General features: G+C 41.8%; 1 protein-coding gene across 3 annotated transcripts in view; it reads left to right on the top strand.

Annotated features, from left to right (window-relative positions):
• Mid1 (midline 1) overlaps positions 1-26389 on the top strand; it is a 151502-nt gene that overhangs the window by 47906 nt on the left and 77207 nt on the right. For 2 of the 3 annotated variants that reach the window (XM_013032174.1, XM_013032175.1), the window contains exon 2: positions 2083-2798. In XM_013032174.1, the coding sequence (XP_012887628.1) occupies positions 2139-2798 (660 nt within the window). In that variant the 5' untranslated portion in view covers positions 2083-2138. The remainder of the gene's footprint in view (positions 1-2082; positions 2799-26389) is intronic. The other variant, XM_013032176.1, reaches the window with a different exon arrangement.

Below are 26389 nucleotides of genomic sequence, written 5' to 3'. Positions count from 1 at the left end.
CAGCTCTTCAGCTCAAGGCGAGCGCTCTACCACTTGAGCTACAGCGCCACTTCCGTTTTTCTGGTGGTTTATTGGAGATAGGAGTCTCATGGTCTCTCCTGCCCGGGCTGGCTTTGAACCGCGATCCTCAGATCTCAGCCTCCTGAGTAGCTAGGATTACAGGCATGAGCCACCAGTGCCCGGCTCTCCTAGACTTTTCTGCCCTGGCTGGCTTTGAACTATGATCTTCAGATCTTAGCCTCCTGAGTAACTAGGATTACAGGTGTGAGCCACCAGCGCTCAGCTCCTTTATTTATTTTAATTTGTGAAGAGTTGTAGGTTTTCCTTGAGCTTTTACAAAGCCAGTAGCTCTTTTCTTTTTAACAGGTTCTAGCCATACTTTATACATTTTGTGGTTTTGTCTTTTTTAAAAAATTATCTTTAAGTAGTTGTCCAAAAGAGTTCATACTTTTAAGGATCCTTCTATTGGCAGTGAAATGAACGTTCATTTTGTAGGGCACCACATGGTTATTTTCCAGGGATACTATTTCAGAACAGGTCAGGGTATTCTAGAACTGATGAATTTTGTAAATAAGCAGAGGTGTGAATACAAGTAACTGATTGTCAGAATCACTAAACGTAGCTGTGGAAGTGAAGCCTTCCCATAAATCCAGCTAGCCCCCTGCCCTTGTGAGTGATTTGAATCTGCCCACCACTGGGTGAACTGCTATTCTCCCACAGCTGGCAGTGGGCTGCATCTAATATGGCCATCAGTGTTCAGCGGCCCTCTGCTAATAGCCTTGAAAGGGAGAAGGTTCAAAGAGGTTTGGTTCCCAGGCCTGCTAATGAGGATGAGGCCTCTTCACCTTAATGAACCAGGGCTTGTGTGGGATTCTTGGCCCTCCCCTTTTGGAGGGAAGGCCGGCAGGAGTTCACAAAAGCAGCCAAGCGCTTTATGGTGAGGGGAGCGTGCAGCTGGACCAGGCGAAGGTGGCCTAGACGGGAGCAACAAAGCTGGCGGAGGTCATGGCCGGGCCAGCACTGCTGAGTGTGAGTCTCTAGCACTGCTGGGTGTGAGTCCCAACCGCCTGCCACCCCGGCCTGTTGCTGCCATCAGTGATGAGCTTGTCATGGGAAATTTTCGGCCCGGAGAATTAGACGGGGCTTTCAGCAGCCTTTGCAAGCCTCCTCACATTGGCTTCTAAGTTCTTTATTGTTATCGTTGGAAGCACCTTAGCAAATGAATATGATCATCACTAACTCCTTGTCCTGTTGAGCTAAAGGGTCATCCTAAATATTCATCATGGTACTCTAGCTCATTACAGCTGCCCAAAGATTCTCAGATTTGTTTCCCACTTCTCTCTGCCTACCTGTGCCCCATTCCTAGATGAAACAATAGAGCAATTCAGAAAAGTCACAAACACATGTCCCCCCAAAATGTCTCTGTCATTATCTTTATGGAAATTAATGGGTCTCTCCCTCCAGGACTACATCTTAGACAAAGAAAATGCCTAGTCAAGCATGTTAATTTCTACTGCAATCCATGCATTTGATTTCATCTATGGCTAATGCCTATTTCCACAGCAATTGCTCTACTCTCTTATTCAAAAGCCTCGTTTGGGTCTCAAGAATAAAATCTCCTCAGACACATAGAGACAAATACATGAAAGTTCATCAATTCAAAGTCTGAAATCACTGTTGTTCTATAATAGAGGTTTCTACATTTTAATTCCCTCCTCCCTCCCCCAGTTAAGACCCAGCTGTGACAGAAGATGATTGTGATTAAACACAAATGATAGAAATTACAGCTTGAATTACTTGCTAGTTTGGAGTGAGACCTTTAAAAAAAAAGCCAAAAAAAATCAGAAGAAAATCTGGCCAGTTTTCATCCCTTTGGAACTTTGGGCAAAGGTTAGGTTGTTTTCTCCCCCCACCCCCACCCCCTTTTTGTCCCCAAGGAACAGAGAGCCGCTGGATCAGGAATGTAGACAAGTTCGCCCTTCTCTGACCTGTGTTTGGAATGCCTCTGAGATGCGCTGCGAGCTGACAGCCCCCCATGGCTGACCCCCTGGTGCCTAATCAAATCTTCCCTTCTGTTTCCAGATAGCTGATCAGCTTCCTGGGATTTTGCTGATGACTCCGGAGAGCTTTGCCTGAAGATGGAAACGCTCGAGTCGGAGCTGACCTGCCCTATTTGTCTGGAGCTCTTTGAGGACCCTCTCCTGCTGCCCTGTGCACACAGCCTCTGCTTCAACTGTGCCCACCGCATCTTGGTGTCGCACTGTGCCACCAACGAGCCTGTGGAGTCCATCAGCGCTTTCCAGTGCCCCACCTGCCGGCATGTCATCACGCTCAGCCAGCGAGGTCTAGACGGGCTCAAGCGCAACGTCACCCTGCAGAACATCATTGACAGGTTCCAGAAAGCCTCGGTGAGCGGGCCTAATTCCCCTAGCGAGACCCGCCGGGAGCGGCCCTTCGACGCCAACACCATGTCCTCTGCCGAGAAGGTGCTCTGCCAGTTCTGTGACCAGGATCCTGCCCAGGACGCTGTGAAAACCTGTGTCACTTGCGAAGTGTCCTACTGCGATGAGTGCCTGAAAGCCACTCACCCGAACAAGAAGCCCTTCACAGGCCATCGTCTGATTGAGCCAATCCCGGACTCGCACATCCGGGGCCTGATGTGCCTAGAGCACGAGGATGAGAAGGTGAATATGTACTGTGTGGCCGATGACCAGTTAATCTGTGCCTTGTGTAAACTGGTTGGGCGGCACCGCGATCATCAGGTGGCAGCTTTGAGTGAGCGCTATGACAAATTGAAGGTTAGTCCGATCCGCCTTAAGCCAACCCTTTTCTGCCAGCCAATGTCATGGAAATAAGAAGCGTATTCACTGCTAGCTACATGGCAGGTGAAGGTTTTCTCTTCACCTTTGTTATCTGATTAGTTGTAGCATGTTTTTGGCAGCCTGTAGATGTTACACAATAAGGCTATCTTGTAAAAGTTGACTGCTGCTTGTGATTTTAGCGTTGTCAAGGTGAGGGCAAATTCAAAGCCTCTGGATCGTTTTCAATCCTTGTAGTTTTTCTGGATCATTTTCAATCCCTGCAGTTCTTGCAAAGAGAATGCTGCTGTCTCTATCCAGGAGACAGGGAAAAGAGAAAGATGGGAGAGGGGGAAAGGAGGGACAGGACAGCAAGCAAAAATAGCAGATAAAATCTGGCTGTGGGCATTGAGCAGACATTTATTTTCTTCACTCATCCAGGAAAGCTAATTCACTCTCATTGTACCTGTATCTCGTTACTGCACAAACAAAAGACTACAAGAAGGAATGTCTATAGTAAATGTCTGTAGCAAATGTGGGATTTTACAGGACACGTGACCCTTTTCTTCCTTGTGAAAATGATATGCGGCTTATTGGTGAGCAGTCACGTTCTGACAATCTCAGGTTTCAAGAAAGAATTCCTTTGCATGTAGCTTTCTTATTCACTAAGATTATAGGCGAGCCTGTTCAAACTTTTTTGTTTAGCATGAAATTATTAACCTAATACCAGCTTGGGATAGTAATTAATATGACTATATATCAGGTTTTAAAAACCATTCTCCAAATATGGCTAGGAAGCACCAGGGAAGAAATCAAAAGTTGTTCCCAGATGTCTGTTCAACTTCAGGCAATAGGGGAGCTAATTATTACAAAGGCAACTGAGAGAGTTTGAATGAGATACTATGTTCGTCAGCTAATTTTAGATCAGAAGCCACTGATTAAAAGGAAAGGAAATATGAATTAAAAGCTCTAAGTAAATATATGCTGAAGTCTTTCCTCTCAGGAAAAACACATACCAAGTGGTTGAGCAAACAAACCGATTCACATGATTCAAAGAATATTATCACTCAGAGAGCATCTCGCCTTTAACAAATGGTTCCTATCACTTCTCCTTAGCGCTAATGGGTAGTTGTGTTTACTTGGGTCCGATAGTTTATTTTGTGACAGCGGGATTAATGAGCCACATCTGGGATTCAGCTTTGCTATTTCTTGACCATGCTGGGGGAAGTTGACATGCTGAAATGAATTCCAGCTTCTAAATGTCACTTGGGCAGCAAATACATCACCTGGGTAGCATGCTTCACTTAAAGGGTCCAAAGAATGACTGGCACCAATCCATCTTTAAGCCCTGTAAAGGAAGTTAAGCACAAGGATTTAAGTGACACAGACAAGGGAAAAGGAATGTCGACTAGGTTTTTTGTACATCATACTGCACTAGCAGAAAAAAAAAAGTACCATGAAAGTGAATAAAACCAAAGGGAATGCATGCGTGAATTCTTCAGAAATCGATACGGCTGTCAATTTTTCAAGGCCAAGGTGATCTTTTGTAACCTCCTTTTCTTGTTATGGGGAGGAGGGAGAATGTTCAGGATGATTGAACAGAGATGTTTGATCTCCGTTTTCCAAATGTCAGCATGTCAGATCTTTTCTTCCTTTATAAAGTTTGAACTAATACTTTGATTGAATTAATGCTACCATTTAATGATTGTTGAAACACCGTAATCTCAGTGATGCTTCATATTCAGCAAATCACAGACTTGATATTTAAATCCACTCATCAAGTTCTGCTTATTACTTGTGTACTGTCACAGCACGGTTTTTAATTATTTACATAACATCTTCAAATTTGTGAAGAAAGATTGTCCTGCTACTCTAGCTCTTTTGGTGATGAAAATGAAACTCTTCAATCAGCTATCAGCCAGTGGATTATCGGTCATTGGTACCACCGCAGGGAGGGTCTGACAACTAAGCGTGAATGTATTTTATTTTATAATTACAGAAATACGATCAGTATCCAGTGCACCACAACAGATATACAGCTGTTCAACAAAATATGCTTATGAGCAATTATTTACAGCCATTGAACAAAATGTGCTTATAGGCATTTGAACAAATCTCATATTAGCATAGAATGTTTGTTCTGAAACATGTCACTTATGTTAGTGAAAAAATCAAGAGTTTATAAGACATTTGGGTGTCTGAGATTTCAGTTATCACAGATTTATGAACATATGTACTTCCCTGTTTTGTTAAAAATCTAAGTATAATATAAATGTTGATATTTGAAGGAAGCAATAGCATACACAAAGGACCCCAACCAACAAAGTGTGGTTTTGTTAATTAGAACTTTAATCTGAAAAAAGTAAATGAATCTTCTCTGTGCACTTATTTTCCAGTAGCCCTGGAATCTCATATGGTATAGCTTTATGGTGGTGCGGGAACACAAGTTATGGAGAAATTTGAAGATGCTTTCATCACAGTGATGGCTTTGCTTTACTATATGCACCTGGAAGGATCTGGACAGCTTCTACTTGAACATACGTTTGTTCTGTTAGTAAAAGTCCATCAGAGGAAGATGGGTATTACCAAATTTGGGTGGATATTTTTTAAGTCATATCAGGTATCCATATAAAAGATGTTTGTTTATGTAAAGCAGTGGAATATAATTCTGTACATTATAATCTTTTCCTTAAACGTACAAGAGAAGGACATTAAAAATTCCAACAATTAGAACTTATGCAAATAAAATCTTCTACATTACTTGAACTATTGTCATGTCAGTAATCAAAGGCTTTTAGAGACTATGCACTGAGAAGTCCTCATGAAATATTGAAATAAGAAGAAAATTAAACTTGCGTTTCCGGAACTCTTTTTTTTTTCTTTTTGCTTATGTGGTGCTGGGGAATTGAACCCAGGGCTTCATGCATGCAAGGCAAGCGCTCTACCACTGAGCCACCTTCCCAGCCCCGCATTTCCGGAACTCTTATTGTAAGATAATAAGAGAAAAGCCTTCTTGCCAAATGTAAGGTCTGTAAATGGAGCATATCATAGTACAGACCCTTTTAAATAAAATTTTAATTGAATTTTAAGAAGACTCTTAGCCTTCCAAATTTGGATTACTTTTTTTGACTTGTGAACCATATAACTAACATACAGGAGAATTTAATATAATAGGTTCCAGAGTTTTCAAGTAGTTACAATGAAGTAATTCCTCTTTTTCTGTTCCAATATACCACGTTGGAGCTCTTGTTTTTTCCATCTGGTTACACCTATAACAATAGAGCAATTGAGAAAAATTGACCTTTCCCTGCCCTTCAGTTATGGCTTTCCCTCTTCAAATGAGCCGCAACTGTAGGTCTAACTGTAGTTAAAGGCAGCCTGCGGAAGATGGTCTGCAACAAGATAACTTCCAGTGGGTCAGCCCTTTATAATTTTAAATAGTTTGACCAAAAGTTCCAGTTAAAGTTTGCTCATCCTCATGTAGTGCTTGTCATCTGGAGGCGAAGATAGGAGACTTTATTCTTAGGTTTACTTTGTAGATTTTTTCAGAAAGTCTTTTCCAGTTATTGTTGCAAATGGACACTGAGTTCAACTTCTTTCCTTATTCTGTAGAATTTCTGGGACATGGTTCTTTGAAAATGGTAGTAGGTTGCTGGGAAGGTGGCTCAGTGGTAGAGCGCTTGCCTTGCATGCATGAGGCCCTGGGTTCGATTCCTCAGCACCACATAAGCAAAAAAAAAAAAAAGAAAGAAAAGAAAAAAGCCTGAAAATGGTAGATGTTTGACGCATGTACATATGTATGATACACATGCATATGCATACACATCTATGTATATGTATGTATATATCTTTTTGCTTATTTTAATATTATCCTGAATTTCTTTACTTTCAGCTTGAATCCACATTATATGGGAGCAAATTTAAGTAGTTGGTGTTTCCTTTAGAAGTACTTCATTCTATAGGCAAGAGATGGCAACAGCCAGCAATATTAACTATTATTTCCATTGCCTTAGTCATCCCTTGAACATTTGCTAGATGACTGCAAGTCAGTTTTGGACATGGTAGATATCTTTTGTGGGACTTTTTTGAAGTTCCAAATATGTGTATTTTTAAACCTGTTTTTAACTTGTTGACTTTCAATTTAAATGCATATTGCTATATAATAGCAATATGCAAGTCTTAGGAAGAAGTATTACTTATCAGATATTAAAATAAGATTGTGTATTGTATCTTCAAATTTGCCATAGGCTTGCTAATTGTTTTTTTCATAAATTTTTTATTGTGAAAATACTGTACAGAGGGGTTACAGATACATTTCATATCAAGCATTGTTGCCTCCTTCTTTGTTTTTCCCCTACCATCCCTTCCCTCCCACTTCCAATTACACTCCCCTCCCTTTGCTAATTGTTTTATTCTACGTATTTAGCTAGCAACTAGGAGAGGTACAGTAAATCCTTCCATTCAGAATAAAATTTTCAAGTTCTTGTCATCACAGTATTTTTATTTTTTTTTTTGTTTTAGGACTTGTGGAGCTGTTTTTAGGAATGTACAAGTTTATACAGGTATTTTGAGATGTCATGAAAAAGGAATATATGTTTAGGGAGTGAAGGTAATATGAACAGAAACAGTCACTACCTACACGGAGAATTTCATTCCCTAGTAGGGAATTCTAATAGCTCATATGTTCACTGTTGGTGGTACAAGAGGCATTGTGCTCAAATCAGTGACAGTGACCCCTGCCATTAGGGTCTAGGAGGTTTCTAGAAAAGAGACATTTCACCTAACATTTTTCCAATGCTTATATTAGAAAACAATGTCCAGCTTACTAAATGTCTATAGCATCCCCTTTACCAGTCATCCAGTTTTACTTTTAACCACCCTTGTATAACCCTGTGTAGTTTTCCAAGATGGCTCACAATAATTCTAAAGTAGATTGTCATGGGAAGTACAGCTATGCCCTAGGATGTTGCACCATGGAACATGTGAATAAGTGAGAGCTCTGTCTCCTAAATAGTTGAGCAGGGAGTCTCACCTGGTCCAGTGACTCCTTCAAAATGTAACTCTGTGTGCTTATTTTGTGACATTGCTTTCATCTGTAATGCCTATGTTTATAAACATTCCCATGTGATGATAAGATTTTCAGATATTTGATAATATAGTAATTTTTAGTTTTGTAGTTTAGTCGAAAAACGTTTCAGACAAGAATGCACAGGGGATTGCATTATTGCCTGACAATATATTGTGATTGGAATCAGGTTGTTTTTTTTTTTTTTCTTTTTTGGTCAAGCTCAGGGAGTTCTGGAAAATGCATAGACAAGTACGCAAGGTACCTCTCAGTTATGGGGCTGTGTAAACAATTGCTTCATGTTCCTGTGCTACATTTTATACTCCATAAAACAGAGCTAATAATATTGTATTCTTACTTTCACAAAGCACAAGAGAACAAAATACAGTGTTTCATGTGAACCCTTAGCACTGTGTCTGGCCCAGAGAAAGCCTGTGAAATATGTCGGAGCTACTGTTAGAAACCAGCAGACAGAATGTGTATGGTTATGGGTAATGGTTGCGGGTGTGGACTTTGGCAGTGGACTGGCTGCCACATATTTTTTGTAGTCACTGCTTGCCCTATTTGCTTGTGAGATAAGACTCCCTGTTGTTACTTTAATGTACTTTGCACTTTTATTTCGAAAGGACCTGGCCAAGGGCAGAAGCATGCTGGTGAATAAGCACTTGTTGACGGGCGTGTTCAGAGTGGATGCGTTAGACAAGTGCTCTGGGATTCAGAGGAGGAAGGGTTGGCTCTGGTTTTGAGTAGACAATAAACTTCACTTCAGGGTGGTGGAATTTAAGCTCCTCTGACAGATCGGTGGATTAGGCATCAGGGAAGCAAAGTTAGGTGTTCCACGCACGCACAAGGCCAGCAGAGACCTGTCTGGCAGCAACAGGCAAGACAGCCTGGGACTCTGGACAATGCTGGCTACAATGTGTGGTGCTGACTGAGGGGCCAAGAGGAATAATGCTGGAAGACTTGCCTTAAGGGGGCGAGTTTGAAAAGTTTTGAGTGCTAGTTGAGGGGTTAGATGTTTTTACTCTTCTCTGTATGGTAGCAGTGAAGTCATTAATTTTCTTTTTGAGAGAGTGGCTGGTGTAGTCTATACTTTCTGTTAGATCAAAGGAGGATATTAGAATGGCTAGGTTACTGCTTTTACAGAGGAAAGAAAAGAAGGAAATGCCATCACAGGATTTGAAATCCCAATGGTGGTCTTTTGATTGGCAAAGAAGTAAGTCAGTCCCCACTACCCCATCCACCAAAGCTTAAAAAGGACACTCAAAGTCTTGTCCTTGAACACTAAGAAGACATAGGACATAGCTGGGTGCCTGGGGCTCACCTGTACTCTGAGCCACTCAAGAGATCTGGAGGATCACAGTTCAAAACCAATCCAGCAGAAAAATTTGGAAGACCTCATATCCAGTTAATGAGCAAAAATGCCAGAGCGAAGGCATAGCTCAAATGGTAGAGCACCAGATATGAGCAAGCAAGCCAAGCACAGTGCAAGGCCCTGAGTTCAAGCCCTGGTATCTGCATAAAAAACAAAGAGGGGGTAGGGAGGGTGGGAAGGAAGGAGGAAGGAAGAAGTGGGGAAGGAAAGAAGAGAATGGGAAGGTGGGAGAGAGGAAGAGAGAAAAGGAGAAAGAGGAGGTGCTGCTTCTGATTGGCTCCTGGATCCAGGTGTAAGCACAATTTTTTCTTTCCATGTGTTCCTGTCACAGCAGACCTAGTGATGGCGATGTGTGTGTGTGTGTGTTTCTTCTGGCTGTTGACTCACCCTAAGGAGAGTGCTGTTCCAACATCTGTTTGCCTACTGCAGACTGTGGTGACATTTTAGAGCATCTTGGGGCTCATGTTTTTCCATCTCTACTTCCTAGTTGCAGAAATTGGGGAGGAGAGTAGTAAACACTTGCCCCAAATTACCTAGACAGCCAGCCACGTCCTTGTGGCCTGATTTGTTCTGCTTTTCCAGACTAACAGATAAAAGTGGTTCAGTTACTTTGGGGGGGCTCTTGAGATTTTTGGCAATCCATGCAGTAGCTTTACAGTTGTTTAAAACCAGCCACTTAGTCTGGTGGAAGTCCACCATCATGAGTGGACAATGACGTCTTCGAAATTACTGAGGAAATGTAGCTTTAGAATGATGCTTTGCCTCTTAGGCCATTAAAAAAAAGAATTTTCTCCATGCCAGCATTCTCTGTCATTGTGCCTACATAGATGGAGTTAGGTTAAAAGTCAGCTTGAAAGTTTAGAGCTCACACCCACATAGCCTTAGGAGCACCACAGAGGGACAAGTTAGGAGAATAATGCCAGTTTCTATATAGTTATAGGGTTTAGCTGGAAGCATGGTTCAAGTGATAGTACTGCTCCCCCCAGGGAATTTGGTTTAAAGATGCAAAGTGAGGAAACCTGTTGGGAATATCTGTTTGTTCGGGGCATTTGAATTTCATCTGAAGTTTTGAAACAACCAAATTCCTCTAGACCAGTTACAGTCTTAAAGCTTGTTAGGATTTGCTGAAATTATAGTGTCATTTTTCAGCTGTGATGATCAAACTTCTCTTCCTGATATTATTGACATCATAAATTCATTTATTCCCAGGAGCCTGGTAAAAGTTTTACACTGACTATATGTAAATAATTGAGTGAACATGAATGCCTTGAGACAATGAACCTGGCTGCAGATTTGCTTTAGCTGCAGTGTGTGATGTAAGCATGCTGGGAAAATCTGATGACAACTGCATTTGCAAAATCTACTTGAAATGGATTCACTTTCTGATCTGGACTTTTTGGCGTGGTGCTTTTCAGGTCTTTGCATATCTATGAGGTATGGCTCTTTAAACTAACAGTAGAAAACACATTTTATAATTCTTATCAAAAAAGAAAAAGAAAACGCCTGTAAAGGGCTGAGTCTAGTGATTGGCACATAGTAAGCATTGGATGAACATGAGGTATTATTTTATCTGCACTTTACAATTATAATAAAGGCTTCATGGGTGTAATCCAATCGTGGGTTTCTTGACAGTATCGTAAATTACTCAGGGTTCATTTGTGTTTCTGGTTCACATGGGAAACTGAACAACCCTCAAGGGAACTACATGGTGTTAATATCTGGAAATTGTCTAATTCCAAAAGCTGAGTGGAAACTTTGATTTTTTTCTGTCTTCTAAACTAAGTAGTAAAATGGACTTTTTAAAGCATCAGTGAGCGGTGGGCAGAAAGGAAGGGCTCTCATAAACAGGTGCTCTTCTGAAGACCATGGGGACAAGCTGGTCTTTCATGTTACTGATAGACTTGACTGAGTTAATCTGCAGTTGTTTCTTAGGGAAGAGAAGCTAGCATTAGGGTTTTGGCAATTGTACTCACATTTTGATGTATCTAAACATGAAGAAGAGGGGCTGGTGGAGGGGGAGGAGGATAAAGCAGAAGTGAAGGAATTTGCCAGGAAAAGACTTATCTGCCACTGAAAGGTTGTTATCTAGACATTCTTCTTTTTGGTTCTTGTACAGACGGCACAGAGTAGCTTTATTTCTTTTGCTGTCTGTAGGGTAGTTTATGGAATGAGGAAAACATAGTGTGCTATTTGCGTTGGGATAAACTTGGTTTATTCTTTTTTTTTTCCTGTGAAGGCCCTAGGGCTTGAACTCAGGGCCTGAGCATTGTCCCTGAGATTCCTTTTCTCAAGGCTAGTGCTCTGCCACTTGAGCCTCGGCACCACTTCCAGCTTTTGTTGAGTAGTTTATCGGAGATAAGAGTCTCACAGACTTTCTTGCCCAGGCTGGTTTTGAACAGCTATCTTTAGATCTCAGCCTCCTGAGTTGCTAGGATCACAGGCGCAAGCCAAGGTTTTAGTCTTGAAGTCATATGAAAACCATGAAATCTCTGATTTCTTTTGTGCTTTTGTAAGAGATCTTTTCCCCATTTTACCCAGTCTTTCTTTTTCTACATAAGAAAAAAAAAACCTTTCTTATCCGCTCAGGAAGATTTTTATGTAGCTACTGTGAAGAGAAACACTGGGAAAACCCTGGGAATGCAAAAATGAATAACAAAGATATGCCACTGCTTTCATGGTCTAGAGCTAAAGATAACATGTAGTAAGAGTGCATTAAAGGGCTATGGAAAGAGTTCCATGGAGTTGATTTCACAAAACCATTTTTAATGTAAGCACTTATCAAATATCGTTGATGTGGGTGTTGATATCTGGAAATTGCCTAATTCCAGAAGCTGAAGTGAAAACACATTTCAGGGGAAAGCCACAATCAGAGAGGACAAATAGTGACATTCCCATTATTCATTTCTTTGGAATTCCAGGTAAGGGCACATACCAGGGCACTGTTCCATGCGAGAATTCAAGCTGAATGCTTTTTTTGGTAAATTGAAAGTCTAGTGTTCACAGCTGGCCTGTTGGCTCTTCTCACTCAGAGGTCTCATTTCCTTCCGGAACAGGGCACAGAGGTCAGGTAAATAGCCAAGCTCCAAAGCAGTTGATGTGATTTCCATTCTGAAGGACTGGCCTCTAGAAGGCAAGAGATGGGAGGCCAGCTTGCAGAAGCACTGCTGTGTTAACCCAGCCAGCTGGTGGGCTGGCCTTTTCTGTTAGGGATTTTTACACACTTGGGGGTTAGGATGAAGATCTTCTCGGGGTGGAGAGGGGTTCTGTCCCTCTCCTTCGACCCATTGACAAGGCTGTGCACAGCTCAGTTGCTGTTGGTTGGTCTGATCAGATTTGAAGGTAACCAGAGTGAAAGGGGCAGGATTAAGATGTCCTCTTGGGTGTGGCCTATTGTTTCTGGACTTTCTAGGAGACCTGAGGAGGCTGAATGAATCCCACACTAGGTGCTCAAGAGAAATGAAATTCCTTCTTGCCTCTTGGAATATTCAGGTCTTTTCTCCAAGGAATTGTATTTGCTCTTTTAACAAGCCATCCAGAGCTGGGCGCCTGTGGCTACTCCGGAGGCTGAGATCTGAGGATCGCAATTCAAAGCCAGCCCAGGCAGGAAAGTCCGTGAGACTCTTATCTCCAATAAAACCACTAGAAAACGGGAAGTGGTGCTGTGGTTCAAATGGTAGAGCGCTTGCCTTGAGCTGAAGAGCGCCGGGACAGAACCCAAGCCCACAGTTCAAGCCCCATGACTGACCCCTCCCCAAAAAAGGCATCCAGAGGCCCGATGCTGATGGCTCACACCTGTAACCCTAGCTACTCAAGAGGCTGAGATCTGAGAATTGGCAGGTCAAAGCCAGCCTGGGCAGGAAAGTCCATGAGACTCTTATCTCCAATAAACTACCCATAAAAAGCTGGAAGTAGAGCTGTGGCTCAAGTGGGTAGAGTGTTAGCTTTGAGCAAAAGAAGCTCAGGGATAGCACCCAGGCCCTGAGTTCAAGCCCCAACACTGGCAAAAAAGAAAAGAAAAGACAGACTAGCCTTCCCTCACAGGAGCAGTCACTTTCTCTCAAATGTGCACACTAGCTGCAAGGCTTGCAGGAGCTGGGGCTTTTATGTTGCAGCTAGAGTGAGTGGTTCCTCTTGCCTTGTGATGGCTTCTTTGGCTTTCCCTTCCCTCCTGGGAGGGGAGCAGCGACTTGGACATGGTTGCTGCGTTTCTCAATTACTTTGGTCTCCTGGGATTTTCCCACTCCCTTGCTACCCACGCCTCTTTCATGGCTCCTTATGTCCCAAAGTTCTGAGCAAGGCAGGCTTTTTCCTCCTGTTCTTGAGAATAATTTCCTGTTACCTGGCTCTTCTCATTTGTGGAGTCAACATAACATGGTGGACAATTTCAATCCACTTTTTAGCCCTTCCTCTGAGATTTATAGTATATTATGTTCCCAGCTACCTCAGAGCAAAGTTAGCTTTCGTTGCCCCTTGAGATAGACTGGCAAAAATTCTTGAGAACAATAAGATAAACTTAATTATACACCTTTAGCCAAACTTGGGAGTGGTGGAGGCTGCCTTTGGCATCCAATGGATTAAAACCTAAATAATATAAAGGACAGCCCTCAGAGCAGAGAATCATCTGGCCCTAAGTGTCAATGGAACAGAAGATGGGACCCCATTCTTTGAACCCAAGCATTGGTGCCAACACACAAGAGAAATGGTCAGTTTCCTTCTTGGAGGCATATACATGTTTGTGTGACTTCAAAAATAAATCAACCTATTTAAGATGTAGAAAGGCCAGAAGTTATAGAGACCACCACCACCACTACCACCACCATCTGCAGCCATCCCAAGTGGCAAGCTGGCAGCCTGGAAACTGTCCCAAAGTTCTGAGCAAGGCAGACTCCCCCCCCCCCCCCCCCCCCCCCCCTTCCATCCCCCCCCCCCCCCGTCCCCTCCCCGCTTCCATGCCCTCAGCCCATCTCTGAGCAGTCTGGGCCCGCACATGCCATCCCTCAGGCTGTTGCAGCAATATTTAAACCTCCAAAGGCTTAGGAAATAGTCTTTAATCCCTTCCCCAAACATGATTTAGAAGCATTGGATATTATCTACCATCCTGCAGACTTCCGAGTGTTTGGCAACTCGTCGCCAGGACAGTCTTCCAGGTGTAGGTGTCTGAGGCAGACCTAGGAGAGCCTGAGGCTTTCTTCCAAGAGGGGAGTCTGGAAGAATGGGCTGGCAGCTGAGATTGTCACCCCAGTGGCTTATAATTTGATGTGCTCTAGTTTTAATTGTGATATATTGAAAGTCAATGATTTCCATAGATCAAAAGTGAACTCAATTCATTCGGTTAGTCTAATGTAAATCTTTCAAAGGAATGCTTTGTATTTATATAGCCGTGCATCTTTAGCCTTGCAAATCCAGAGTCTCAACTCCTCTGTTCAGACAGAGACTTGGAAGGGTATAAATCAAATGTGAGTCTTCAATGCCAAGGCTGAATTGATTTAGGCATAATCTCCAAGTGTTTGTTTGTTCCTGTTGGCAGATAACTACTTACTTCACAAGAAGTTCATGTCGTGAAAGCATGGAACTTGAAGGGCCTTGGCAATTGTCTAGTTCCCAAATTTCCCAACCTGGCTGCACACAGATTCACCTTGGGCAGGAGCCCAGCCCTGCTATAAAACTAGAACTTCTGCTCTGCAGTTCCATGCGGGGACTTCCCTCAACCACCCCAAAGGATGCCAGTATGTCAGCCTGCTGGACCATCTTCATCCCTGTGTAGCCTCTCAGTTACAAATAGGGAGACTGAGGCCCCGATGAATCCATTAAGGTAGGAGGCAGTAAACACTGTAAAAGGGTCAGCTACTCTTTCTGACTTGGCAGGCCATATGGTTTCTGTCAGAACTGCTCAACTCCACTGCAGCACAAAAGCAGCCCTGGACCATACAGAAACAAATGGTCATGATTATATTCCAATGACACTTTATAAAAACAGGTGGCTGGCCAGATTTGGCCCATTGGCCATCATTTGCCAGCTCCCGGCTTAGGTCTCACAGTTGGTTAGTATAAATCCGTATGGTAGACAACAGACATTTGTCTTCAGCAAATGTGCCTTCTACTTCATGAAGTCTGCATGTTGGAGACAGAGTTTGTCACATACCCAGTTACTGGGGAAGTTCAATAAAGACCTTTTAACCAATACTATTCTTGTACAAGAGATATTTTTGCAGCCAGAAAGACAGAAAATGAGGCCAGGTGTAGTGGCACATGACTGTCATACCAGTATTTGGAAAGTAAAAGCAGAAGAATTACAAGTTTGAGGTCAACCTGGACTACATAGTGACACTCTGTCTTGAAAAGAAAAGGAGGAAAGAAAAGAAGGGGATAGAAAGAGAGAGGAGGAAACCAGAAAATTGAGATGATGTGATCAAATCTCCAAAGCAAGAAGGAGAAAAAAGATTCTCCTAAGGGAAGTGGAGCTCTGGTTTTCTTCTCACTTAGTAAACATAATATTTATAACTTTTAAAATAGTTTATTATTGTGCTGGTGACCCAAGGGGGGATATTTTACTCTGATTCTCCTGAATATATCTGACACCATCCCCCCATGTAATCTTCATTCCAAAATAGCCTCATAAAAACAGGTTTCCCAAAAAGTTAAAACCCATTGACTCTGCCAGGCGCTGGTGGCTCACAATCATAATCCTAGCTACTTGGGAGGCTAAAATCTAAGGATTGTGATTTGAAGCCAGCTTAGGCAGGAAAGTCCAAAGAGACTCTTATCTCCAATTATCTACCAAAAAAGTCAGAAGTGGAGCTGTGTTCTGTTTTATGTGTTATGTGACCTGGTTGAGATTTTGCTGAAATGTTGGAGTTTGGCATTGACTAGAATGAAGCAATTCAGCAAACATTTATTGATCCTTCCCACTGTTTAGATGGGAAGACACTAAGATAAGCCCAAAGATACTTGTGTCGTTAAGGAAGTTACAATTTAGTAAGCTTGGCTAGTACACTCAATTCTTGCTTATTTACAGAATTTCCTCTGGCATGCACGTTATTACATTCCTTTCTTCTCAGCTCTGAGGGAAGTGGAGGTAGGAGGATTACGGCCCTACGCCATCTTAGGCACAAGTTGAAAGACCCTATTTGAAAAATAAATGGAAGCAAAAAGGACTGTAAGCGTGGCTCAAGGGCTAGTGCTTGCCTAGCAAGTGCAAGGCCTGAGTTCAAACCGTCATACTGCATTTTATTTTACTTTTCCTTATAAGCTACTATAATAATTGCAGGAAGGAGAGCATTTCGAGCAGCCGAGGTTTAACTTCAACCCACTTTTTTTCTTTCTCTTTTTTGTTTAGACAATGTTTCTGACATCACTTCCCATTCCACTTAGGCCTTAAGTTTACTCCCTGCTCCCCTCTTCAAGACTGTATTTCTTACACTGGGCAGACATTGGCAAGTAATGAGCTATAACATTTGTTTAAGGAGCCAAGCATTTACTCCAACAGCAAAAATTATCCTATAGAGACATTGTGTATTCTAGCAGTAATGAGCAAATGCTTCTTTTATTTTTATAATTGCTTTTAAAAAACCACATGATTGCCAAAGACAGCATATGCACGGTCAATTTGGATTCATCCCAACCTTTAAAAATTCTGCAAAACACATTAATAGTTGTAATATACAGATTTGATGGTTGTTTTGTTTTGTTTTAACATACCTTCCCTTTGTACACTGGTAATGTTTAATGTAGGTTAGAATTCTATGAAGGATGTAATTGATAGGTTAACCAGTTTAAATGGCGGCTATTTTGCCAAATTCCATTCTATGCTATAAGAATGTTGCCCACATTAGATTCTGTAAGTAGAAATAAAACTCCCTTGATCAATTTGACTCAAGTATGGCAAAAATGGCTGCCTGGAAATAAATGAGCTAGAGTCTTGGGAAATCCAGTGAAAATATGTAGCAAAGCATTGTTTATTGAAGCCACACGTCCTTGCGCCCCCACATTCCTCTAGAAAACATGCTCAGACAATTCACATGTGCGACTCTTGAGTTTTGTGATTTGAACTCCTTTTTGTAATTTCCTTTTACATTTCTAGAAGGTGACTTGAAATTAACATCAAACTGCAAATCTAGACTTACATTGTTTATGCTATACCATACACTGCAAAGAATTTAAAAGCACTGTGGAGGCTGGTGTTGGTGACTCATGCCTATATTCCTACCTACTCTAGAGGCTGAGATCAGAGGATCTCTACTCAAAGCCAGCCTGGAGAGGAAAGTCTCAGACTTTTCCCCCCCCAATTAACCAACAAAACGCCAGAGGTGGATCTGTGGCTCAGTGGTAGAGTATGAGCAAAAAAGCTAAAGGCCAGCACCTGGACCGCACAACACCTGGACCCTGACTTTTAGCCCCAGTACCAGTGCTTGCACGCATGCATGCATGCATACACACGCGTGCGCACACACGCACATACACACACGCAGCACAACCAAGAGATTGGTTTTTTGTTTTGTTTATGTTTTATGTTGTGGGATTTTTTTTTTTTTTTGGTACCAGTTCTAGGGCCTGAAGTCAGGGCCTGGGTACTGTCCCTGAGCTTTTTTTGCTCAGAGCTAGTGCTCCACCATTTAAACCACAGCTCCACTTTCAGCTTTTTTTTTGGTAGTTAAATGAAGATAAAGTCTCGTGGCTTTCCTGCCAGGCTGGCTTTGAACCGTGATCCTCAGATCTCAGCCTCCTGAGTAGCTAGGATTACAGGCGTGAGCCACCAGCGCCCAGCCTAGAGTTCTCACTTTTATACCCTATTGTGCTTAAGGACCAGAGAAAATACAGTACTTGTCACTTGATAATTTAAACTTCATAGTTTTTGGTCTTCATACATGTAATTAGTTTTCAAAAGAGAGGACAGACTGAAAGCCTACTTCAGAGTACTTGGAAAATCGTTTTCTTCAGATACAAGTTTTAAAGTTTGAGAAATCAGATGTTGAGAAGTTGTAACCACAAACTGCTTGGAGGGTACTATCTATTACCAGCCCCTGAGCCCAGCACTGTCCATCATCCAGAAGCAAAACAGCTTCCTTTGATACTATGCAGCCCCATGAATATTTTCGGGCAAGGAGTAGACAGTAGCCCTTTCTTTTTACTTAGTTCATGTATCAGAGGATTAGGTTTGGGGACAGAGACAGACATACTATTATCAAATTTAGTGACTTCCATGGAATGCCAGAACTTTCCAGAAAGATCTTAAATTTTTTAAAATGCCTATTTCAGAGAGGTGGAAAGACTTGAATACCTGAGAAACATCTGAGAATGTTCTGAGCTCCCTAAATGAATTCTTATCGTTGGAGACTGAGGTCCCAGATTGTTATTAAAAGGCCACCTTTGGTGATGGCCTTCTTGCTTGCAGACTCTCTGAGGCATTGTAGTGTGTCACATATAAGAGACGGAGAGCGTTAGAGGATTGTAGACTTTGCCAGAAAACCATGCAGACATCCAGGTACAAAGAACAAAGGAAGGTTTATTGCCGGGAAAGGGGCTGGCAAGACCCCTTCCCACAAGAGAGAAGTGAGAAGAAGCACCGGCTATTGTCTGGGGTGACCTATATAACCTAGAGGTTTAGGAGGGGCTAGAAGGGGCTAGGAGGCAGAGACCCCAGTGTGGACGTGAGGGCCAGGGGCTTCATCATGGCGGACTAGGGTTTACAGCTGCTGACCAAATAGCAGATAAGGCCCCTGCAGCTGCCCAGACCTGAAGGCCACTCTAAGGGGCTCTTGCTGCCTTCCATGATGGTAGCTGCCCCAGAGAAGTGTCATCCCAAGGTACAGGGGGGTTGGAGGCTGATTATTTACTGTCTTTACTACATGGGCCTAGTGTTGCCTAGGAAGGGATCGTGCTAAGCTGTGGAGAGGGGAAGGAGCGTGCTAAGCTAGGGGAAGGGAGCTCACTGGGCTAACAGCATGCATGTGTGTGTTAGTCTCTCTTCCTCTTCTTTTAAAATAATATATATTATTTTGCTGAGAAGAATACAAATTATGATAGAATCAGTACATAAAAATTTGTTAGCAGACTGGAGATACTTTTATTACACATGTTCTCTTCCTCTTCTTTTAAATAAAGACTTTAGGAGTCACTCCTGGGGACACCGCCGTGATGATTTATCTAATTGCAGTCCCCTCTAAAGGCCCATTTCTAACTGTCATCATCAGATTACATAATCAGTTTTCATCCTTTTAATACCTCACAGTAGGGGATTCCATTTCAACACATGAATGCTTGGGGGACACTCAAACCATACTCCAAGCTGGGTGTGGTAGTTCATTCCTGTAAATCCAACACTTAGGAATCTGGGACAGAAGGATCATACTAAGTTCAAGGCCAGCCTCAGCTACATCTTGACACATTGGCTTACACAAAAAGGAGCATATCCAAACCACAGTAACACATTGATGAACAGAGGGCCATTCATACTGTTAGCTCTATACAGAACAGTAAGCAAAATACGTTCTGCTGTTATTAGGTCAAGTAATCACTGGCCTGGGCCCGCTCTGTTGTCTTAGGAACTAAATAGTTAATGCAAACACATTCATTCATGCAAACAACTGGATTCTCCAAAGAATAGGAATTGACCTGTCTTTCAGCCCCTCTCTAATCCCAAAGGTTCCACTGGAGTCAGAATTAAATTCCTTTTGACTCCCTAGCTTAGAATAGGCTCCCAAATGGCTCTTTTCTATACTTAAAGTTTTGTGCAAAACCAAGATACTACTTGGGAACTAGAGACCCAAGAGTGGGACTAATGTTAATTTTTAGGAAGCTTTTAAGATGGAACTCAAGACCATTATACTCATATTTAATTCAGAATCATATTTAAGTGTGTAGCGCTTGTGTTTGGCTGATTGTGTTTTGGTAGTAATTGCTTTGAGTTGAGAAACAGCTTTAAGGATCTCAATTTAGCAGGAAGCTGAGATATGAGAATCATGGTTCGAAGCCACCTTAGGCACAAAACTCTATGAGACTCTTAGCTCTAATTAATCAGTAAAAAGCAATCAACAAAGTTGTAGTTCAAGTAGTAGAACACCAGCCTTGAGTACCAAGTTCAAGATCCAGTACTGGTGTGCACACACGCACAAAAAATCAATTTGAACTCACAGTGAAAGTTTATTTAGCTTTTCTTTATGTAAAATACAATAACACTGCAAAGAAAAATCAGAAGATTAAAATCTAGTGCTAACTTGATTGAAGCAATATCGGAGAGTGCAGGTAATGTGAATTCTCTGCTTATTAAAAGATGAGCTTTCTTACAGAAAGATAGATCATTATTAAGACATTTGTCTGATCTAAAGCCAGCAATAACATCTAATGATTTCATTTCTGGATCTTTACTATGTAGAATTAGAAATGGATGAGAAGAAGTGGCTATTATTTTAATAGTATAGTTCCCTTCTAAATTGCTTGTGTTAAATAAAACACCGTTGCATGCCCTACAATCCCTTGTCTCACGATTCAATAAATCATCTTACACCTGTCAACACATATAGTCTAAGATTTATTGCATGGTCCATTGTGTAGTGGATAGCTCTCTGGCCACAGAACAATTTCTGAAACTAATTTAATCAATGTTTATATAATACAGTGAACTGGGGCTTGATGTCTTAAATATGTATTTGATGTCTCCAGAACCATATGATTTAATTCTATTCAATTTTGAAATGGAATTAACATTTGGCTTTCTGTGACTTCTGTTATAGTCAGGAAATCTTCAGTTACATTACTATTAATGCTCTCTTTTATTGAGCAAGCCTCAATTTGTATGGCTAGCCCTGTCTCCAGATGCTAGATGCTGTGTGAGGGGGGAGTTCTAGGTGGATGGAAAGACACAACTGAGGGCTCAGAAGGAACAATGGACAGAGCAGTTACTAGCCAATTGCAGAATCCAGTTTCACTGAAGTTGAAGGTTCATTTCACAGTGTGGTGGCAATTATAGCTGGCTGTTACTGGGGAAATTCTAAACCCAGTAGAGTTTTGAGGATTTCTGCATGCCAATTCAGAAATTTGAAAACATGCAATCCTTTAAGAATGGACCAAGTTTGCAGTTTTGAGAATGGAAAGTCTAATAATGCAAGCTTGCTGAGAAGATGACTTGGTTAATCTTCTGCCAATTCTGTTGGCTCATCAAAAATGGGAGAATGGAAAGCAAGATTTTGGGGAAGAAGATTGTTAGGATGGTAACATAGGGAAGAAAATAAAATGCTAATCCAAGTGTGGTGGAACATTCCTGTAGCACACAGGCTGGAAGACCGTGAGTTAGAGGCCAGCCTGTAACTCACAAAAAGAAAGGGAAGGCCCAAAGGGTCATTTTAGATAAACACCCTCCCCCCAAAAAAACTTAGAGAAGTCCAATTCTATGATTATGTTGGGATTTTAATTTAAGGAATAACAATATCCTTTGTCAGGCTAGAAGATGGGAAGATACTTCAAATGGACAAATTGTGCAGTTAAGGACGTTGAGGTGTGGGAGGCAGAGGTAGAAGGATAGAAATCCAAGGCCAAAGTGAGAGACCTCCATTTGAAAAAAATAAGCCTAAGCAAAAAGGGCTTGTGTGTAGGATTGAATCGTTGGGCCTCTATTCAAACTCTTGTACTACCACAAAAAAATGTTGAGTTTCAAACAAGGCAGCATCAGGACTAACAGGTGGTATGAAACTGGGAATGAGAAACAAAAGCTTATTTCAGAATTGAGGTGTAAGGTCAAACTGTGAGCATTAGCCAGGCACTAGTGGCTTCCGCCCATGGTCCTAGCTACCCAAGAAGGCTGAGACCTGAGAAAAAAGGTTTGAGGCCAGCCCAGGCATACAAATAGAGGAGACTCTTATCTCCAGTTAAATTGCAAAAAAAAGCTGGAAGTATAGTTTTAAGAAAGAGGTAGAGCACCAGGCATGAGTGGAAAAGCTGAGCAAAAGCATGAGGCCCAGAGTTCAAGCCTCAGTACTGGCATGTGTGCATGGGTGCATGCATGTGTGTGTGTGTGTGTGCGTGCGTGCGTGCACACACGCACACACACACACACAATGTCAGTATTATCAAAATAGAGGTTGAAGCTGTGCAAGGGAGCATGTTTGCTGAACTATCTATAGATAGCTCCTGACACTTCTTTAAAATCAGGATTGGAAGTGAAAGCATGTTCTGGTACAAAACTTGCTTGTACTCAAAAGTATTGTCTGATATTTTCCTTCCGTGTGTTTGTACCAGTCCTGAGGCTTAAACTCAGGGCCTGGACATTGTCCCTGAGCTTTTTGGCTCAAGGCTATTGCTCTACCACTCCAGCCACATCTCCTATTTGCAGCAGCTTTTCTTGTGGCTCCTTGGAGATCATTCTCACAGACTTTCCTACCTAGGCTGGCTTTGAACCACATCCTCAGATATTGGCCTCCTGAATAAGATTACAGGTGTCAGCCGCCAGCTCCTGGCATATTGTATGGTTTTAATTAGAGTAGATGTGTTTTATTTAAAAATTTGTTCACTATACTATAAGTAATATTGCATTCAAAGAAAAATCACACATTTAGAAAGATGATTTGAGGGAGGCCAGAAATGCTTTATATGATCGATTACCCCTGTTTTCAGAGACAGAGGTCAGAGTCCCTACTTGTAGGCCCAATATATCAGATCTTATACCAGAGTCGAATGGATAAAGTTAATGTTGAAAAACCTAAAAGGAACTTTAGTCAGCACAATAGGGGAAAAGAGGACCAGAAGCTTGCATAATGTTAATCGGGCTTGGCTAAACTGTGATCTGGTTGACCATTCTTTCAGATTTCCCTTCAGAAGGGGCTTGCTGATGATCAGAAAGTCGTTGGTACTCAGAGAATAGTCTGGACTCTTGTGTCACGCTGGTGATGGGATGGACCTGTTGTTCCTGGGCTCCAAGGTGACCTCTGCAGAGAATAACTTAGAGGAAAGGAGGGGTTACAAGCTGGAGCAGAGATGCTAAGTATGTATCCTTAGTCCAAGCAACCTCTTAAGGCCTTGTTAGCTCACCATTTAATTACTGAGCTGTCTCCAATAGCATTCTGCCTCTCCAGAGTGTTTCATCCTACAGTGAGGAACCAAGGTCACAGGCCCTGGAAAATCAAATGATAAAAATCACACCAAAATGTCCTGAGAGCAAAGTCTAATGTGCTCACTTTCAACTTTATAAGTCTGAGTCAAGCTGAATTTTGAAGAGGTGAACTGGCTTCAGCCAAGTTGGGGGAGGGGTTCATTATTGATTTTTCATCGTAAACAGATGAGTTTGGTCCTCGCTGGCTGGCTGCCCCCTCCCCTTTCAACACCACTTAAAATTTTTTTTAGGAAAAAAAAAACCACAACATTTATAAGTAATTGAGAATACACTGGGGTAATTCGCTAAAGCTTTTTTTTCCTTCACATTCTGAACATCTGAGTTCTATCTTTGGTTTTATAATAGAAAGCAATTCCGAATGGCTCATGGTGATAGGGGAGGAAAGTTCGGGTGATGGAGGAGCACCTCCATGCATGAACCTCCTTCCAACGGTCTCTCTCCCCACCAAATTCTTCAGACTTGCTGTGTTTGTCCTTGTACCTCAACTAGTACCCACTGCCGTTCTGCTTCCTGTTCCCTAATGGAGTCCCAGGAAACAGGGGACGGCCTGAGGATGGGACCTGAGGACAGACACTGAGTGAGAGGTGGGTCGTTTGTCATCATTGGATAACTGCTTAGTCTCCTCCGGGTCCCTGAATACTGGCATATTCTATCACTGCCTTCATAGCAAATGTCAGTTTGTTTTGTAAATGCATAAACCAGTAACCTAGCTATTGACCGAAAAATGGCACTTTTTAAGAGTGACATTGATTCTTTGATTTTGACTTCGAGCGAAACAATGTATATGCAAACTAAAACACATTTCAGAGGAGCAGCCAATAGTTCATCCCTTCAGTTTTGTTTGCTTATCTATATGCAGATGAACTTTTGGGGAGAGTAGCTTGATAATTTTTTTGTAAAACACTGCGAGTCAAATAATTGACTCTCCAGAAATAAAAAACTTAAAAAAAAAAGCCAGTGGCCACTAATCAAGGAAATAACACGTACCACCTTGGTTTCTATCATTAAAAGATATTTGCATGTTACCTTTTAGGCTACCAGGCTTCTAAATTTCAGGGCAGAAATGTCTGAGTTAGCTGAAGTGAATCTATTCTTTTTTAAATCAGTGATGAGAATGCTTTCCTAAATCTTTGACAATGAGTAAAAATTTTGTTGAAATAATCCAACATCTGTAATATACTACATTTCTGGTGAAATAATTACTGTCAAAATGAACAGACCATATTCATATGATCCAAATATTTTGCAACATATAAAATGAATTGACCACTCAGGAGTTTTCTTTGGGTATTGGGAAAACTTGACTGATCCAACAAAGCACTCCCTTGTATTTTTAAATTTAAAAAAAGTCCTCTTAATTTCTTAACAGCAACGATCTGTTTCCTTGTTGAGGACTGTTTTAGCAATGTTCTAAGACTTCTTACGATAAGTTCACATGAACTCATCCTTCTAATATACGTCAGTCTGTAATTTTACTTATCCCCATACTTATAAACATAGGCTGCATGAAAAATATTTTTAGTTTGACTAAATCCTAAAGTTGAAAACTAGTAAAACACACATTACTATTATTATTGTTGTTGTTGTTGTTGCTATTTTGTTTTTTTTGTTCTTGTTGGTCATGCTCAAAGCTAGTACTCTACCATTTTGAGCCATAGCACCACCATTAGTTTCTTGGTGGTTAATAAGAGTCTCAGGAACTTGCCTGCCCGGGCTCTCTTTGAACTGAGATCCTGAGATCTCAGCCTCTTGTAGCTAGAATTCCAGGTGTGAACCACCAGCACCTGGCTTTACTTTTTGTTCTTGATTAGCAAACCTGTGCTTTCTTTTTTTATCCTGCCAGTCTTGGAGCTTGAACTCAGGGCCTCGGTGGGCAGTGTTCCTGAGACTCTGTGTTCAAGGCTAGTGCTCTACCACTTGAGCCAAACATCACTTCTGGCCTTTTCTGAGTAGTTAATTGGAGATAAGAATCTCACAGATGTTTCTGCTCAGGCTGGCTTCAAACCACAATCCTCAAATCCCAGCCTTCTCACGAGCTCAGTTTACAGGTGTGAGCTACCAGCACCCAGCTCTGTGCCTTCATTTTGATCAGTCAGTCATGTTCAACCTTACCTGCAGATAGAATCTCCTGCGGGCCTTTAGAAAATGTCACTTTCTGGACCCATCCTCAAAGCAGATTGCAAAGGATCTATTGGAGACCAACCATCATGTTTTACTGCTCTTCAGTGTGTAACTTGGGAGGGAGGTGTTTACCCAGTGGACAGTCATCATCTCCCTTACCTTCTTAATTTCAAAGCAATTCAAATCATGGTGAGTGGACAAAGGCAGCGTGATGCCTCCTAAAGGCTAAAGGAGCAGATGAGCAGAGGTGGGAACAAAGGAATGAACAGAAGATGCAAGGGATTGAAAGAATTTCAGATTCAAGCTCTCTGATTCCCCAGGCAAGGGTCTGTCTCTGAAGGTTTCTAAAGTCTGCAAAACAATGACATGCTTTCACATTTGATTCTGTAGAATGTCCCAAATGGGGAATTCTCTTACATAACATTGATTTTGTAAATTCCTAACAGACCAGATCTACTTTGAATGCAGTGGAATTTTGATCTGCTTTTGAGCCAAAGAGGGTAACCTCCTTTGGCTCTAAAATGCTTTCTTGCACATCCATGTGGAATATGAATATTGTGAACATAATCTGAGTCCTCCCTGGGAATGCTATAGATTCAACAGCAAAGCAGTCTATGTATTAAGTTATTATTACCTTTTTCGATTGTGGGGCTTGAACTCAGGGCCTGAGCACTATCCCTCAGTATTTTCATTCAAGGCCAGTGTTCTACCACTTGAGCCATAGTGCCACTTCTGGTTTGCTGGTGGTTAGTTGGAGATGAGAGTCTGCAGGACTTTCCTGCCCAGGTTGACATCTAACAGTGATCCTCAGATCTCAGCCTCTTAAGTAGCTAGGATTACAGGGGTGAGCCACCGGCAACAACTGAATTTTAAGAATGACTTTTTAGCAGGTGATCCAGAAGAAGCAAAATTTGGGAAGATAACCATGG

Source organism: Dipodomys ordii, unplaced genomic scaffold, assembly GCF_000151885.1.
Source record: "Dipodomys ordii isolate 6190 unplaced genomic scaffold, Dord_2.0 Scaffold150, whole genome shotgun sequence".
Taxonomy (NCBI): Eukaryota; Metazoa; Chordata; class Mammalia; order Rodentia; family Heteromyidae; genus Dipodomys; species Dipodomys ordii.
Note: the sequence above shows the minus strand (reverse complement) of the source record. Positions and strands in the feature narration are given on the sequence as shown.